Genomic DNA, 19,302 nt, shown 5'->3' on the forward strand with positions numbered 1-19,302 from the left:
CCACTTTAGTTATTGGCTAGTTAGATTATTATTTTGGCATGGAAATAATTATTAGATTAATTTTCAGTATTTAAAGATTGAAAGTTAATATTTAATAGGCTGGATCATGCTGAAAATGGGATTAGAAGGTTGCCACTTGGCAAAACTTGCCCATGGAAGCAGGAAAATGTTTTTAGGGGACGGTGGAGTCTATTCCAGCCATTGTGAGAGAGGAGGCTGTTAGAGAGCATGGAGTGACAGTAGTTTGGAGCTCTCTAGGAGTAGGTGACAGCAGCCCAAGGTCCTGTTGCGGATGATCATACATAGGATGGGGTAGTAGTGTGTATGGTGGTCCTAAGCTGTAGATGACAACTTTCATGGTTGTTTGACAGGGTAGCAGCATTTAATGTCTGATTTTCTTCAGTTCTTCGTGAAGAAAGTTTGAATTTTCTCTCCTCTCAGTATTCTCTCTCATCTCCCAGTCTTTCTATAGACTTGCTCGGAAGATTACAACATTGAGATCACTAGAGGTTGAGAAATTTCAGATTTCTCTGCTGTAAACCCTAATTTGCAGTAGAATTAAGGGTTTACCAGGAGCCTTGGGAAGGGTGCAAAAAATTGGAAGCTCCAAGATTTGGATTCAATAGAACTGAAGCTATTTTCAGTTAAATTCAAGTGGAAGGACTATTAAATCAATGAATTTGGGGTATTTTCCATTTCCATCAAAGTGGTAAAGACCAATCAACTACCCGAATCAAGGGGAGAATGAGATTGAAGACTTGCTGGTCATTTTGGACAACAAGGGGAGTTGGAACAGTGAAAGGGATTGGGAAAATCCTGTTGTACATTAACTTCTTCAATTAGGTTAAAGAAATATTGAAAGGGGTGCCAGTTTTGGGGCCAACAAGGTGTCCATTGTCCAAGATTGTAAGTTAATTTGCATTCGTAAGATTTGTAATAAATGTGGCTGCTGTAACTAAGTTTTAGTCAAGGAATTACCACCCATCCACGGAAGGGAAGCTGGCTTCATGGTTCCATTGCTAGGATGCCATCAAATCCTTTGAATTGGTGGGCCCATGGCACTTGATTGCAGCTTGGGACTATTGCATTAGTGCTGAAATTGCTCTCAGCAGTGAATTACAGCAAGCATGTCTTCACATGGTGATATGGGATTGAGTGGAGAGGATGGATCACTCCTTGGTCAGTCATGTGGTGAAGGGAAAAATGCAATGCGTGTTGTTGGTTGTTGGACATGGTTCTCAACATAGACAAGAAGTTGAAAATGTGGAAAATGACCTAAATGTTGGTAGTTCAATGCATAAAGAGGTCGATGACCATCGAGGAGCTGAAGAATTCGGTGATAGCTTCACGGATCGAATCCATATAGCAGCAAATCTTTTTGCTGAATTGGCAAAGATCCCAAGTTTTCTCGATTCATAAATGCCCCAAGTATTGAGCTAAAAATGCATTAGCTCGACTTAAATAGCCCCAAAACATGCTTAATTAATGAAGAAAACCTTTTATTTTAAAAAGAAATGCGATCCTAGAGAGTTATTGTGTCCCATATGCAAACGCCTAATTTGGGTGTCCCAAACTTTCTATAAATAGGCACGTAGTCCACCACTCTCCCTTATTCTCGTTTTTTTACAGGTTTCAAGAGCCATAACTTTGTTGCCCACACCCCATTTGCGGAGGACATCCAGAGCTTCCACCAGCCACCTACTATCATCTGGTGCCTAATTCTTATCTTCTGCATGTGGTTGTTGCTGTCACCAGGCCTTTGGAGTTGTTGCACGCTGTTGGAGCTCTGTTGGAGCTGTCGCCCACTGTTGATGTCGCTAGGACTTTCTCTTTTCTTTGAATGTTTTGCCTTTGCAGTTTATGGCTGCCGCTTGACATTCTCTCGTCTCAGACATTTGCGTTTGCATCTAACAGCTATCGCCCAAATTTTCTCTCCTTAGGTACGTGCGTTTTTAGTTTTTCTCTCTCTTGCACTGCTGTCTGCATCAAATCCAGCCTTTCTTGATTGCTTTTGTTGGTGTTCGACATCCGGAGGTTGTCCTTCTGCGTTTCGGGATCTGTTTAGAGTACAACACACTCTCTAGCTCATTATCCTTGTCCTAATCCTCGAGATACAAGAGTTTGTGGTACAATATTCACTGTCTGCATAGCGTATTTATTGCATGAGCATTGTATATTCAGCAGTCGTTCATTTCATTATTATCTGTGTTCATTGTCTGTGAGTTACCCTAACCCTGTGTTCTCTGTTATCTGTTTGTGCTTTGTCGTACAATTGGTGTTGTGTTTTTGTGTTTAGAGCATCTTGTAACATGGTATCAAAGCCAAGTTCTGTTTTAGAAACCTTGGACTTGATTGGAGAGCTCATTCATAGAAGCAAGAATAACAGAAGGTTCAGATGACTTCAAACATTGATACACTGCTCCATACTCCATAGCCAATCATGTTAAGAAACGAGTATGAGTGGGCCTCCCAGCTTGCCCTTGCTAGATCTAGCATGGGTGGAGAAACTTCGGACTACCATGGAGTCCATTGACCGTACAAGATTTCAGCCGACTGGAGTACAATCTCATCCTTATGCATAGGGCTTAACAACAGATTGAACGTAAGCTTGAGTTTCCTCCTATAGATTTGGTGCACATAACTATTGACCATGCAGGTGTGACGGAATCTCTACTTCGGACTGGTCATTCTCAAGTAGAAACTAGCACAAATGACATACCACTTCCATCTTATTTCTTTTCTCTAGTGCTAGGCATGCACAATCTTGTTTTTGATTCTATGGTATTCGATTCTTTTATTCCTTATGGTTACCTGAGTTTCATTCTCAACTTCAGCATTTTGATTTAGCATTAGAGCTTTAGGCACACTTGATCGATCGCTATGCGGCTTGGGATATCTTGAGAGGTTTGTAAAGCACGTCAGCTAGGTAAACAACACCGTATCCCCTTTCCACAAAGGTTCACTCATTGAGCTAAGGTTCATTGAGATTGATTCACATTGATCTTTGTGGCCCAATGCCCAATGCTGCCTTAAATGGTGCACTTAATTCTTTTTAATAGTGGATGATTTCTCTCAATACATGTGGGTGTAATTTCTTTTTTTTTTTGTGCAAATAAAGTGTGGCTAATTATATTAATTTAGGAAAAAACCCTAAGTACAAGGAAGTGCTCATGCTCAACAGACTAGTTGGAGTTGATCAAAGTCACAGATATATCAAGTATACAAGCCTTTTAGGGCGGTCTAGGGGGGATGGGGACAAGAAGCCATGGAGGGGGGGTGTATCGCGATCTGGGGCTGCCTACTTGTATCATGAAAAATGGTCTTTGCCGCCCCAAGTGCACATGAAATGAGATCGGAGCTCCTATCATCGAAAGCTCTGCTAAAGTCGCATGTACTGAAAGTCTCTCTCTGCCAAAAACCTCCTGATACCACGCCTTCTAGATATGCTATCTAGTAAGACTCCCTATGACCTTCCATATCTTAGAGCGGTTTGTTGTGGGCTCTAGTACCTGGCGGATGGGTAGAGCCTTCAGACCGACCATTGCGCACGACCTTGCCTCAATAATGAATATTGTGTTCGGCATCCTAGCCTCATACAGAAGGTGATGGCCCTAGCTGACTGCCTACTAGCAGAAAGCTGTCAGAGTGCAGCGGTGCGGAAGCGTAGGACTGAGAGAGAGAGAACGCAGAGAGAGAAGGGAGAGAAAGAGACAGTGGACAATGAAGATCTGCTGTATAAAGAATGCTGAATACAAAGATATACACGGGCGCAGTGCGCTGGACTGCGTGTCTCCACCTCGACGATGCGACCTGCTGTCCACCTCGAAGTCTGCTGCAGTCTGCACTGTCTGCTGTCTGAAATCTGTGAACAGAGACAGAAATCTGCACGGCACCGGTCTGTAATCTGCGACAGAGAAGAATGGCCAGACTGCTGGAAATGTCGACTATAAATAGTCGAAAACTGCCACGAACTGGGGCGCCAGAAAATAGGGCGCAGCTTGGAATAAGTCGGCTGCAGGCAGTCGGACTGCCACGTGGCAGTCCGACTGTGCAGCTGCTGGTCCGACTGTGCAGGCTATGATCACTGATCTCTAACACCCCCTCTCAGAGCCTGGACAGGGCAGAAGCCTGAGGGATCTGGAATGTTGCCGAAGTAGAGCCTGAGGAAGCGCCTTCGTAAACAAATCCGCAAGATTGTCCTCCGTCTTGCAATACTCCACAGTGATGGTCTCATCCAGAAGCTTTTCTCGGATGAAGTGGTACTGAATCTCAATGTGCTTCGTCCGGGCATGAAAAACAGGGTTCCTTGCCAAGGCAATGCAACTCTCATTGTCACATCGCAGCAATGTAGGACGAGTCTGGGGGCACCCAAGCTCCTCCAACAATCTCCGAAGCCACACAACCTCGCATGTGGTGGAAGACGCGGCCCGATACTCCGCCTCAGTAGACGAAAGGGCTACCGTGGGCTGCTTCTTGCTACTCCATGAAATAACACCTGCACCCAAAGTAAAGCAGTAACCTGTTGTAGACCGCCTGTGGTCCACGTCACCGGCCCAATCCGAGTCGCTCCAACCTGCAAGTACAAGATCTGACCCATCTGTCCCTGCGGGGTAATGAATCCCCAAATCAGACGTCCCCCTCAGATACCGAAGTATCCTCTGAGCAGCCTGCCAATGCACCGTCTTAGGTTCACTCATGAACCCTGCCAAGAGCCCAACAGCAAAACATAGATCAACCCTGGTGTTGAGAAGCCAAATCAAGGACCCTATCAACTGTCGATAGCGGGACGCATCCGCCAAAGGAGAAGCTGAATGGGAAGTGGCCTTCCAGTTCGGATCCATAGGAGTAGAGAGGGCCGGACAATCTTCCATCTCAAAAGACACCAAGAGCTCCTGTACATATCTCTGTTGGGAGAGAAAGATCCCCCTCTGAGACTGATAAATCTCATGGCCTAAAAAAAAATGGAGTAGCCCCAAATCCGTCATCTCGAACGTCCGATGTAAAGCTGACTTTGTCTCCTGGACCTGCTGTGCATCATCACCTGTGACAATCAAATCATCAACATATAATACAAACAGCACACAACCATCCTCGGAAGTGTGAACATACAGCTGTGGATCGGCCTTGGACCGCCGATATCCCAATTGAGACTGGAGGAACGAATCAATCTTCTCGTTCCAAGCTCGCGGGGCCTGTTTGAGGCCATACAGGGCCTTCTTCAACCTGTAGACTTGCCCATCTGAAGAACCAAAGCCAGGAGGCTGCTCAACGTAGATCTCCTCCTTCAAATCACCATTCAGGAAGGCCGACTTCACATCCAACTGATAAACAGGCCATCTCCTATGGCCAGCCAAAGCAAGAATAGCTCTAATGGTTGCCATACGAGCTGTGGGGGCAAAGGTGTCATGACAGTCAATCCCTGGGCGCTGGGCAAAACCCTTAGCAACAAGGCGAGCCTTGTGCTTATCCAAAGTACCATCACTGAGATATTTGGTCTTGAAGACCCACTTGACCCCAATCACCTTCTTCTTCGGGGGGCGTGGCACAAGTGACCAAGTGCCATTCCTCTCAATAGCCTCCAACTCAGCTTTCATAGCTTTCTTCCATGGGGCGGACTGTAAAGCCTCCTTCACGGAGGTGGGCTCTCGATCCTGCATAACACGGGACATCAAACAATAATTGGAGCAAACAAGCTCCGAAGAATGCGCCTGGTGCCTCCGTGACCGCCGCGGACCATCCTGCGGTCCCCACTCCTCAGGAACCCCCTCGATCCCTGAATCATGGAGTGTGTCACGGGCCCAGCGAGGAGAAGGCCGAACCTCCCCTCGTCGTTCTCCATCAGCAGAAGACTCTGGTATATCCACCGGTGGTAACTCCTTAGAGGTGTCCGGTGGAACAGTAGACTCTGTGTCAGAAATAGAATCATAATCAAACGGCACAGGCTCCAGTGGAACTGTAGAAGGAGCCAAACTCTCCCCTGGATCTCCAAGAACGGGGTGCTCCTCACCCGTTGAAGAAGCCGGAACCTCCACAAACTGCACATCACGGCTAGTATATACATCCCGCTTGACGGGATCATATAGTCGGTAGCCTTGGGACTGGGAGCTGTAGCCAACAAATACCTGTTTTCGGGAAGCTGCTTCAAATTTATCACGGTGAGCCTTGGGAATGTGAACATAGGCATCACACCCAAAGACTCGAAAGTAAGAAACATCTGGCTTCGTCCCAAAATAAGCCTCAAATGGAGTCATCCCTTCCACGGCCGAAGTAGGGGATCGATTAAGAATGTGGACTGCAGTAGCCACAGCCTCGGCCCACAGAACCTGAGGGGTCTGTCGGTGCTCCATCATGGTGCGCGCCATCTCGATCACACTGCGGTTCTTCCGTTCTAGAATACCATTTTCTTGAGGAGTATTGGTATTGGCAAACTCCTGGTGAATTCCTCTATCTGCACAAAACCGAGCAAATTCATTAGACACAAATTCACCTCCCTTGTCGGATCGCAAGGTCTTCAACTTCCGGCCTGATCGGTTCTCCTAAAAGAGAAGCCAATCCTTGAAGTGCGAGAAAGCTTCTGACTTTAGTGCCAAAAAATAGGCCCATGTCATCCTGCTGTAGTCATCCATGATCAACATGAAGTACGAGCTCCCACGCAGGGACTCATTCCTCATAGGGTCACATAGATCCGTAGATACTAGCTCCATCGGTGAAGTAGACCGCCGCGAAGCGGTGTGGGGAATGGCATCTCTATGCTGCTTCCCCCGTATGCAGGAGACACATGGCTGCTGGCTCACCACTATATCCGGCAACCCTCCAACAAGCTGTCCACGTGACGCCCTCCGAAGATAGTCATAGTTCAGGTGACCAAACCGAGCATGCCATAACTCAGACTGTGACTGTGAGGTAAGAAGAAGAGTAGAGAGGGCAGTGGAAGACTTTAGTTTGTAAATGCCGTTCTCCTCATATCCGGATGAGAGAACCTTCCTCGATCCACGATCAAGGACTCGCATAGTAGAACTGTCAAACTCCACCAAAAGACCAAGGGAGCAAATCTTATGAACTGAAAGGAGATGGTACCCTAATCCTGGTACATGCAAAACCTCTGAGGTATGGGTGCCACCTCGTCCATCCGGAATAAGCTGCATCTTACCCCGACCTGCAACAGAAACTAAAGAGCTGTCGCCAATGAGAACCTGCCCACGTGAAGGTCGCAGCTGGGCAACACCATCTGATGAAGGAGTCATGTGCCGTGAGGCACCACTATCAACAATCCACTCTCGAGCTTGGGGAGCCGTCATCGCAGCATCAGAAGCATTCGGTGAAGCGTCCTCAATGACAACTAGATGTAGAAATGCAGCTGATGAGGGTGCAGCCACCGCTCCAGAATCCTTGGTATCCTTCTTCTTGGTGTCCTTCGTGTCTTTGTCAGGGCAATCCTTCTTCCAATGGCCAGTCTTTCCACAAATATGACATGTGGAGTCTTTGTCCTTGTCCTTCTCCTTGTCCTTCTTGGACTTGTTATCCCCCTTCTTCTTCTTTTGGTCCTTCCCCTTCTTCTGAGAGGCTTGACCTGTCAATGCCTCCGTCTTGGAAGCATTCTGTCCCTTTAACTGTTCCTCTTGGTCCAAGACCATAGGAACCAACTCTTCCCAGCGAAGAGTAGACGCTCGCCCTGAAGCAATAAGGGCAGAGTAAAATGTACCGAATCGTGGCGGCAACTGGGACAATAGTGTGATCGCCATGTCTTCGGAGGAAATCGGCTTCCCCGCATTCTGAACCTGCATCTGTAGCTGCCTTAGCTTGTTAATGTGTTCCCTTAGCGAAGAAGACTTATTTACGGACAAGGTCCGCATCTGTACCTCCAAAGAAACCCTCTTCATCAGGGTCATCCGATTGTACATTTGATCAAGCTCCAGCCATATCTCACGAGCCACCGTCAAGTGCTCAATGTGAGCGATCACGGCTGTAGTGCATGATAGAAAGAGAAAGGATCGAATCCTGGCATTCAGTTTGTCCCAATGAGACTGGGCCCTGGCCAACTCCGTACGAGCATCGGAAGAGAGTTTGGACTCATCTCTTACCGAAGGCCGGTCAATATTCTCCTGTACCAACTCCGCCAAATCATAGGACTCAAGGATGGCCAACATCATAACGCGCCAAATGCGGTAGTTGTCGCCGTCGAGCTTCTGATCTGTAGGAAGAGCCGGTAAGACAGGCACCTTCCGGTCCATAATCGCCTGGAACTCAAGATCCATCTCTGTAGACATCTTCACCTGCAATGCCTTCTCAAACGCAAAAGCAGCCCCCTCTGACTGGGTAAACTCAGCCTGCTAAGGCTCTTCCGCGTCCCAAAGCTTCTTCACCCGCCAGAGGCGATGAAAAAGCAAAACCTGCACTTTTAGGTTGAAAACTCAAACTTCCTCCGTGTCAAACAGCAGTAAACAGCAGCAAATCCACCACCTGTACTCCTTTCCTGTGCGCCCACACTCGTTTCAGCCTTGTTCCAAGGCGCAGCCCTCTTGTCTGCCCTTAAACGCAAAAAACGCAAATTTGTGTCGCGATGGAAACTCCACTTCAGGTTGATTCTGCGCTCAGTCAGCCCTCAAACACTGCTCTGATACCATGTCAGAGTGCAGCGGTGCGGAAGCGTAGGACTGAGAGAGAGAGAACGCAGAGAGAGAAGGGAGAGAAAGAGACAGTGGACAATGAAGATCTGCTGTATAAAGAATGCTGAATACAAAGATATACACGGGCGCAGTGCGCTGGACTGCGTGTCTCCACCTCGACGATGCGACCTGCTGTCCACCTCGAAGTCTGCTGCAGTCTGCACTGTCTGCTGTCTGAAATCTGTGAACAGAGACAGAAATCTGCACGGCACCGGTCTGTAATCTGCGACAGAGAAGAATGGCCAGACTGCTGGAAATGTCGACTATAAATAGTCGAAAACTGCCACGAACTGGGGCGCCAGAAAATAGGGCGCAGCCTGGAATAAGTCGGCTGCAGGCAGTCGGACTGCCACGTGGCAGTCCGACTGCACAGTCCGACTGTGCAGCTGCTGGTCCGACTGTGCAGGCTATGATCACTGATCTCTAACAAAAGCTCCCCATGAGATATATCCAAGGTTGGGTGCTATGCGGTGGAGGATGCGGCTTGCTCCTCTCCACACGAGCTGTGCCGCCTCACACAATCAAAGGCAGTGCTTTGGTGACTCTAGAGGCTGATGTATGTAGCATTTACAACCTTTATCCTTCTGCATCTGGGCTAACCAACTTCCCACTGCCATGCCTCCATATGCCACCAACCATAGGAAATACGATACTCTCCTTGGCCTCCAGCTATCCCATAGGCGGCGGCAAAAGGTCCGTCGAAAAGCCTCCGTGATGCTGTGCTCTGCCCAGTGCCTGCTGCGCGACGGCACGTAATCCATGTCCTCTTGCATCAATACATGTTTGCCAATTCCGGATGTGTACTCAAGGAACCTCGGTGGCTTCTTGGCGACCACAGCGGCCGGCCATAGCCACTCTCCCGGATCTCACTCTAGCTCATCAAGTGGCTTGCCCTCCCAAATCCAGAGGCGCCACTCCTTGAGCTCCTCCCAGAAGAAATAAGGGTCCACCTGCCATGTCTTCCCTTGAAGGCCAACCACCTGAATCCTCCTCCATGGAAGGACAACTATCCCCTCATCGTGCTACCCTCTGTCAAGGGCCAGGCGTCCCCCCCTTCCTGTACGATGAAGAAAGTCCCATGTGGGGCACCTCCTACTCTACCTGCCACCTCCTCGGGCTCTACCGGCTCTCGTCTCGGGGGGAGCAAGCCACTCCTAAGGTATTGCTACGTCTATCTCCCTTCTCCTCAACTCAACTCCTCTCTAGCAACCTGATGCTTGCTGCAACACCTCCTCGTCCATCATCCTGTATACCTCTTGCTTGCCATGTCCTGATGGTACGAACCGGGCCGGTGGCCTCCCACCCAGCCCACTAGATGTGGGGGTACTGGCCAATCTGTATCCCTTCTAATCTTTGACGTGGGGGGTTCCAGATCACCGGCTGGCGGTATATCTCCTCCTGGCAACTTGGGGAGACTCTAAATTAGGGCCTTATGGAGGCCTTGCCACACACGAAGCAAATTGCGTAGGAAGGGGGATTTGGGGGGGATGATTTGGGTGATCGATCTTAGGGACGGTCTCCAATCACCACCAAGCCTCGGTCTACATTCCTGGAGACCCTCTTGCAATAGGACCTTCCAGGTCTACCCTCCTGGTGTGAGGCCGCAAACTACTAGCTTGCCCAAGAGGGCCATATTCTGATACTCTGGATCTATGATCCCAAGCCCTTCCTCTGACCAATGCTGGATAATAGTCGCCCACGCCACCTTGGCCTGGGAATCCCTGGAGCCGTCTGACCTAGCCCAAAGGAAGTTCCGCACTAGGTGACGAAGTGTACTACACAAGACGAGGTGAAGCACCAACACGAGGCGATGTACCAAGCCGTCGCTAGGAGGACGTGGTTAACCACAAGGGCTCGGCCTACTAGGGAAAGGCGAGTGGTACTCCAGTAGGTCAGCTTCCTCCGAATAGAGTCAAGGACTGGAAGAAACTGATGGATCACTGTGTTGGGCCCACTCTGTCACCTCAAAGAAGGTGAAGACATTGTCAAGGATTTTCCTATCTTGGACAAAGCCTGCCTGTGTGTCATGAATGATGTCTGGAAGCACAGGGTGGAGTTGCCTACCGATCATCTTTGCCAGTGCCCTTTTAGGCCACTGACAACAAGGTGATTGGTCTCCATGGGGATAGCTCCAACTGGTCTCCCCCTTTGGGGAGGAGACTGAAAAGACCTGCTCAAAGACTCCTTGGCATCTGTCCAGAAGTGAAAATCTCCTGGAACGCCAGCAGTAAGGGTCCTTTACCACCTCCCAGTAGGTAGTCCTCTAGGCCGGCAATGACTGCTCATGCGCACACCTCCTGTGCATGGAGGATGGGATCCCTTGGTGCCTCCTGTACTAATCTCTGCATGGCTGCTAGGTCCCACTGTAATGCTCTCCTCCTCCTCCTAGCTCTGCTGCCTAGCTTGTAAGGCTGCCTCCTCGCAGATACTGCTCGACTTGGCTAGGACCTCTTAAACTTCCTCTGCAATCCGGTTCCTCCCGCCCCACTCCGTAGTCCAAATTTGCTCAATCTTTCTCATCACCTCCTTTCTCCTATAGATCGAGTCTATAGGATCGTGTGTCTAAGGCAGATGGCAGGGGATCAAGTGTCAAGAGAACCAAGTAGTGATCGGACAAAGTGATGCCCGCCATCTGCCCTACTTGTCCTCGCGAGAGCATCTCCACTCTCCCACATAGAACCTGTCCAGCTGCTCCAGCAGGACTCCGCCTAGCTGCATGTATCCCAAGAGAAGTCCAGCGACCTCTCCCTCGTGTGGAAAGCTGGGTCTCTCCAAGCATTGTGTGCTCCTACTCCTAGTAGGAAGACCTCGCATGCCTCCTGCTTCTCCCTAGCCATGCCCTGGTAGTTTCTGCCTCTGCCCTGCTGGTCCTCTAAGGCCTCCAGGTTGTTGAAGTCTCCTCTAACGATCCAGGAGTCCACCTCTGGGAGTCCTACTGTGATCTCCACGCAGAACCTGCTGCATGCCCTAACCTCAGTAGGGGCATAGACATTGAGGACTCCAAGGCACGAGTCCCCAATATCCAATCTGATCCATGGACCCCTCTCTACCACGATCGTCCCGTGGTCTTGTACACAGGCAGTGAGGCTCAGGCCATTGGAAAAATAACTCCATGTGACAAATAGTGAAAATAGAATCAACATGGAAATGAGGCTATTCGCCACATATGTGAAGAAAGGTCCTTTTGAAACCAATTTTTGAACCACAAAAATGAATTTTTAAAGACTAATCTCTTTTTCTTCTCTGAAACATCGACACAAGGCAACTTCATCACAGCTCAAAATTCTCCAGCATCGAGTGCAGAAGGTAAGATTTCATCACCCAATATACAAGGTGCTAAAGTCTTAGAATTGTAATTTTTTTTGAAAATTGAAAAATCTTAGCTAACTTAATAGCGATATCATTTTCCAAATTGTTAACGATTTTTTCTTTGAAATTTTCTCCAAATCTATCCAAAATTTCTCCAAAAAATTTTGACGTATGAAATGCAAAAAGGCATAGCTCTCCCTCATGCAGAGTTCCCAGTTTGTGTTTCATACGTCGGGGGAGGTTATACTTTTTGATAGAGATTCAAGCTGAAATGATAGGACAACTATCATCAATCATTAAAACTGGTTTCCCATTCAACTGTCTTGACTTTGTATACCCATTTGTTTGGAAGTGGCTTCCTTCCCTTGGGCAACGACACAAGATCCCAAGTATCATTTGCATATAGAGATTTAATCTCTTCCTGCATAGCTAGCTCCCACTTACTGCTGAACTCACATGACTTGGCCTCTTTGTATGTAAGAGGCTCACCCTCATCTGTAAGCATCACATAATGCAAGGAGGGGTCAAACCTATGTGGTTGCCTTCTTACGCGTGTAGACCTGCGTACCCAATGATCAACATTTTCAAGAATTGGGTCTACATTTGGAGGTATATAATTTTCAGCATTTATTAGCTACTGTAAACCATTTTCAGCATGTTGTTCATGCTATATAGCACCTTCATTTTCATTTCCAACACCTGCATTTTCATTTCCAACACTTGCATTTTCATAATCAGCAAGCCTATCGTGCTGTCCATGACCTCCTTGTGCTTCTATTTGCTGTCCATCATCATCTGGCTCAAAAATAACCAGTTGATCATCAGTTTCAGCCTGTGGTACAGCACCTTGAGGTTCATTTTCTGAAGTAACGGGTGGCTGCAAACTCTGAAATTTCACATTTTTCAGATCTTCATTAGGGGCTAAGGTTCTTTTCAGCAAATTTTCCTCATTGAACACAACATTATGGCTGCGAATAATTTTCTTGGATTGAGGTAACCACACTTTGTAGCCAAATTCATCCTTGTCACCATAGCCCATGAAGATGGCTTTGGTGGATTTTGGGTCAAGTTTGTTCCTCAGCTTATCCCTAACATGCACAAAAGCATCACAACCAAATATGCGTAAATGGTCATATGAGGCCAATTTGCCGGACCAAACCTCCTCAGGGATGCCATTATTTAAGGACCTGTTTGAAGAGCGGTTGCAAATGTGAACCGCGGTATTGAGTGCCTCCCCAAAATGCATGAGGGAGATTAGCAGTGGACAGCATGCACCGCACTCTTTCACATAAAGTCCTGTTATATCTTTCAGCCACCCCATTTGAAGAAGGGATGTAAGCTCCCTCTTAATACCATGCAAGTCACAAAAGGACTTGAATTCAGTCAATGTGAACTCACCCCCATTATCAATTCTCAAGCATTTTAGCTTTCTACCTGTCTGAGTGGTCACAAATGCATGAAAATACTTAAAAACAGCAAACACTTTACTTTTCTTTGTCAGCAAATACACCCAAATGTTCTTGGAACAATCATCAATAAAGGAGACAAAATATGTAGCACCACCCAACGATTTCAAAGGCATACTACATACCTCAGAATGCACTAAGTCCAAGACATTGGACTTACGTGAGACACTAGAGTAAAATGAATTTTTTATTTGCTTTCCAAAATGACACTCATTACAAAAGTCAAGTTTAGAGCCTTTTCCATCAACTCTTTTCAGAGAGGTAAGGACATTAAGTCCTTTTTGGCTCATATGGCCTAATCTCTTATGCAATAACTCCAAGTGGCTGCAAATTTCAGTAGAAGATGGAGAGCTTCTCCTCCTCGGTCCCTCACCCTCACACACTCACTCCCTCACACTCTCACACTCCCTCTTTCAAGCACAAGCTCAAGCAAGCAAGAACAAGAAGAAAAAGAAGAAGAGGAGAGCTACTTTTGGCCACACACAAGAATGAGCTTCTCATTCACTTTTCAACTTTATATACAAAACCCTAAATCCCTTTTGGGCGGTCATCCCCTTTTCCCCTTTTTTACATGGCCGGCCGTAGCCTAGAGGCCCTTTTTCCCATTGTCCTTCATAGAAACCCTCACCCCATCATATGAGAGATTGGGGTTATTGCTGAGTGAAACCACCAAGGTCTCCCAAGAGTCAGGTAGTGTCATGATCAAGAAGATCGCCCTCAACTTATCATCAAAGTCCAAATTTGCATCTTTGAGCTGATTTAGAATCCCTGTAAATGCACTCTAGTCCTCAGTTGCAGGCTTTGACTCATCCAGTTGCATATTCACCAACTTGCAGATTAAATGCACCTCATTAACAGGTGTGGTGATCTCATAAGTAGTTTTCAGCTTCTCCCATATTGCATAATCTGTAGGTAAACCCGTAATGTCTGTCAGAATGTCATCAGTGACACCCATTTTTATGCAATCCATAGTCCTTTTATTCACTCTAGCCCAATCTGCATCAGACATTAGTGCGGGTTTATCTTCCTACGAAGCATCCTCACAATCCTCAAAGTGCCCTGCATACGGTCTTTCCAAAGGTCAAAGCCATGACCATGAAACCGTTTGATCTCCATCATACTCTTGATGCCTGAATTGAAAGAAGTTGCAGCCATTTTATCACGAACACAGGAGTAAATGCACTAATCTGTGGAAGCACAAGCTGAACCAGCAAAATACATTGCTGTTCTTCCTCAATCAGAAATAAATCTCTGTTGTTTGTACATGAACCAACCACCAAACGGGCAAAAGATGCAGAAATTTACCAAATTCTGCGCAAATCCCCAAAATTTCAAGTCCAAAATTGCATAAATGTCAGTCAATATGACCCAGCTTCGCCAATACATGAGAAGCCCCAAGTTTCTGGGGTCCAATGTCGGGAAATTTCGCTCAAAGGGGCAAAATTTTGACTAATTTGGCAAAATCCTCTAATTAATTTGGGTCACCGCTCGCAATGTCTGCAATTTCTGACTCGATAGTCATTGATAGGCATGAATTATGTCAAATCTAGGAAAAGCCCCAAATTTTTGGCTCTAATTCTCACAGATTTGTGATTTGTGCTTCTGGTGAGTCAACTGCCGTAAAAAAAAAGAGAGTGTAATTGTAAAATTAAAAGAAACTTTTAATTTTGGGAGATTGATGGGAGGTCGTTGACCATTGACCGTCACGTGCCTGCCCGTCATGTTGAAGTCATTGTCCGCTTGTCGCCTGCGTGCCCGGCAGTCGTGCGCCGATTGCGTAGCCGCCGCCCGCCGCCTGTCGCATAGTCACTGCCTGTTTGCAGTTCGCCACGATGGTCCCTGGTCCCCTTCGTCACGACACGGGTGCTACTCGAGTCTTGCCCGCGCGCAATAGTAGGTGCCTGGTCCACACCCACTGCCTAGTCGCAAATAGTTGCTGCCTGGTCCATGTTCCCGTCGACTTGCAGTCGCCTAGCTGTTACGTCTTTTGCCTGCTGTCAGCTTCGTTAGCTGGTCCCGTTAGGTCAGACCAGACCTGCATGCATAACCTGTGCTTTGATACCAATTGTTGGACAAAGAGGGGCACAGTTGAGAGAGATGGAGATTGAGCAGGAGTGAGCATGAGAGTGTGACGGTTGAAGAGAGATCGGAGTAGAGTGAAAAGTACGAGACGATTAGAGTGTACCAACAATGTGTGTTGGTACACAAAGAATAAAATGTATTTATACTTAGGGCACGTAAAGGGTGCATTCACATGTACAATGTGCGTGTACTATACATGGAGGTTACCGGGCCTTTATATCCCTACAAATCCCATTGTACATTAACTTCTTCTAATTAAGTTAGAGAAATACCAAAAGGGGTGCTAGTTTTGAAGCTAACAGGTTGCCCATTGTCCAAGATCGTTGGTTAATTTGCATTTGTCAGTTTTGTAATAAACATGGCTGCTGTAATTAAGTTGTAATCAAGGAATTACCACCCATGCACGGAAGGAAGGCTGGTTCACTGGCTGACCGACATTTACCTATTGCTGTTTATGGCATTATTTCAGCGTATTTATTTAGGTTCCTCCTCCAGAGTCATCGTTCATCATCTAACAGGTCTTGTTGGAGAGAGGGAGACAACGCAAGTGCCTTCACAGCTAGTGACTCACATTGGTTTTGTATTGTCTCATATCTTGGTATATGGATTCAATTTCCCGAGCAGCTCTTTGGTTTTGATTTCTTTGTGCAGGGTTCTTTTCTTTTGCAGTGTTACTCTTTCCTATGTCTCTTTTGTTCAATAGTCTATTACAATAGTTTTCATTGCATCTACTTCTAACATGGTATCAGATTGCAGGATCATTGTTCCCGCTGCTGTTTTACATTGTTTCAGGTCCGATTTTTGACAGTTTGATGTTTCTACCTGTTCTTGCTGTTGCGATTGATTTATAGCCTGGATGACCGTTCTCTGATCATTTTTGGCCTCTTTCATCAGCATTTTGCATACTGCAAGTTTCGTTCTCAGTGGAGATGTAGTGCACAATGATGGTTGCCTAATGATGATGATGCAAGGGAAGGAGATTTTACAGATGATGGAGATGACAACGAATATGGGTATTATGGAAGATGGTGCTTATGATAGTTGTGATTGTGTGGTTCCTAAAGATGATTTGATTCTTGATTATTGGATGAGACGCGTTTCACTTGGCAATACAACTTGTGAGACAGAGTGTTGTTGCAATCAAGATTATGTGGAGCAATGGAGGGGGGAAAGAGGAGGGAAAACCCAACCTTATTCCCTCCCCTGAACAAAGCAAAAATGTGGTCTTTTTTATTTCTTTGAATAATAATATGATAAGTAAGCAAGGAACTTAAGTCCATCAATCCTTGTGTATATGCAAGATCTCTCTCTCTCTCTCTCTCTCTCTCTCTCTTATGGAGCGACAGTGTTATCAGGCACACTTCCAGGAGCCCCGCACCAAGGGGTGGCTCTTTGATACTCTAGTCACTCCAGCACTGATGTATGGAGCAGCTATATGGGGGCCAGGCCTTGCCGACTATGTATGGACATTGATGGAGAGACCTCAAGTGATCATGATATCTAGATTGATTCGCAGCAAGGCCTCAGTCCCACATGACATTGTGCGAGCAGAGCTTGCTACACCGCCCATGCTAGTCGAGGCATTATTTCAGACAGTCTACTTTCTACACAGATTTTAGGATATGGACAAAGATCGCATTGCATATAGAGCATATATGGCATCTCAGGAGATGGCTCGAGCGGGGGATACCACATCATGGTATGCATAGACTAGAGCTTGGTTTGACAGACATGGGCTGGACATTGATAGACTCCCACCTCTTCTATATGATACTCAGGCTCCCACTTATACCCTCTCTCTCTCTGAGAGGAACAGAGTCATCAGACAGGAGATATGGCATATTTATATACAGAGGACATGGGTCAGCCCTGCACAGCCACTGCCATCGAAGATGGCACATTATTATACACAGTTCTTGAGCATATCAGAGCAGGGATTCATAGAGATTCCGAGATATATGCAGATCTATATGCCACATCGATTGAGAGTTCTTATTGGACAACTCAGGGTATCATCACATCAGCTTATGATTGAGAGTGGCAGAGCCAGTGGCATCCCACGGGAGGAGAGGATATGCCCCCTTTGCAGATCAGAGGTGGAGAGTGAGGAGCATTTTGTTCTCAGATGCCCGGCATACTCAGAGTTGAGATCTAGATACACATTGAGCAGCTCACTTCAGGGATGTATGACTGATATGGATCAGAGATCATTTGGCCGTTTTCTGGGAGAGGCATGGCACATCAGAGAGCAGAGCACACAGCGGGTCCCAGTCAGGGAGGGGCCCACCCAGACGACTATTACACAGTTCTTTCAGACGGACAGAGTGAGAGCTACTATACCAGCCTCCAGCCAGACCTCCGGGCTCACACTACAGCAGGCTGAGGACCAGCGTACCCGACGCCGCACGAGGATCCGGGGGTTTCGAACCCCACAGCCACACCGACAGGAGATCCGGAGGATTCTTGATCTACATCGACAGCAGACTGAGATCCGACGACACTCGACACATTGGATCTCAGATCTCCAGTTTGCTCTTTCTCCACTGCCGATGTACCACATTCTGCATCCAGGAGGGATCACCTGCTATTAGCGACTTCGACGACTGCTACTACATCCCAGGATAGTATATCTCCCTGCATCTGTTACATATACACATCGCACCACTTTATCACAGCCGACAGTTGTTCCCCTATCACAGCCGACATTTGTTCCCCTTTTGTAGCCATTATCTGGAGTACCAGAGCTACATATGCACATACACATATACGACACTTATCACACTCACAGCACCGTATTTTCAGTTTCCAGTTTTTAGCTTTTCATTCAACACTTTTATTTTGGATAGCTGGACCTCATCAGTTGTATCACAGTTTGTCTCATAGGCCAGTTTTGGTCTTTAGAAGACGTTAATATAACTTTCTTTCTTTCTTTCTTTCTCTCTCTCGGGCTTGTTTCAAGGTTGGGGACTTGTTCTTGGCCCTTCCATAACAGTGTTTTGGTGTCTGCTGCCTGTGTTTTACTCATCAACATCAGCATTTTGTTTTTTTGCTTCTGTGCAGGGATGGACAATAGGTTATAGGCTGCTTTTTGGCTGTGTTTGGTCCATCTTTTCACCTTGTGATACATCATACACTGCTCAGCTCTAAAGAGGGTTCATGTGCATCCGGTTGTCGTGTTCTTATCACTAGCCTTTGGTTATTGTTGATCTTTTCTCTATGCAATTTCTTTACTATTTTGAACTTGTGCAATCCTCGCGAGTTTGTATTTTTGGCACACTTTTCTCCTTGAAGATTCCTTTTTTTTTCTTTATCTTCTCTGTATCTTTGTCATCATGGCTCCTTCGGCATCTCCTTCTAATGGTCAGCATGAAGACATTATTTACTCATCTACAAGTATTATGTTCAAGACTTGTTGTATTTTGCTTTAGGTTTTTGTGAGGATGCTATCTCTTGGTGCTTTAGATGTTCTAGTTTCAGAGAGGTATCATATGGAAGAAGAAGAAGACATCTTAGTGCTATTATTGTGGCAAGAAGAGACACCTCTGGAAGGACTATAGGACATTAGCAACTTTACGATGGGCAAGGGTGGACAGTGATGACTCTCTCGACAAGTCTTCCTCATCTCCAAGTCCAAGTTTCGGCTCCTATTTTGTGGCCCTGGCGATGGCTGCAAGGTTCTCCCTTTCAGATTGCTAGTATAAATGATGCAGTCATCCCTCACAACTCTCCAATGCTAGAGAGGGAGCGGGAGAGTGGTGAAATGGGATCGATGCACCTTA

The 19,302-nt window shown here is 46.8% G+C and overlaps 2 protein-coding genes across 2 annotated transcripts in view; both read left to right on the forward strand.

Annotated features, from left to right (window-relative positions):
* LOC148020409 (PQ-loop repeat family protein / transmembrane family protein) overlaps window positions 1–19,302 on the forward strand; it is a 49,898-nt gene that overhangs the window by 19,859 nt on the left and 10,737 nt on the right. The gene's annotated exons all lie outside the window — the stretch shown is intronic.
* Window positions 12,241–18,553, forward strand: LOC148020411 (uncharacterized). The gene is made up of 2 exons (XM_087700709.1): window positions 12,241–16,315; window positions 16,418–18,553. Exon 2 carries the CDS (start codon window positions 17,416–17,418, stop codon window positions 18,112–18,114), a length of 699 nt encoding a protein of 232 aa, XP_087556835.1. The 5' UTR covers window positions 12,241–16,315; window positions 16,418–17,415; the 3' UTR covers window positions 18,115–18,553.

Source organism: Lygodium microphyllum, chromosome 19 (genome assembly GCF_053477565.2).
Source record: "Lygodium microphyllum isolate KBCC chromosome 19, Lygodium_microphyllum_v1.1.10, whole genome shotgun sequence".
NCBI classification, from domain to species: domain Eukaryota; kingdom Viridiplantae; phylum Streptophyta; class Polypodiopsida; order Schizaeales; family Lygodiaceae; genus Lygodium; species Lygodium microphyllum.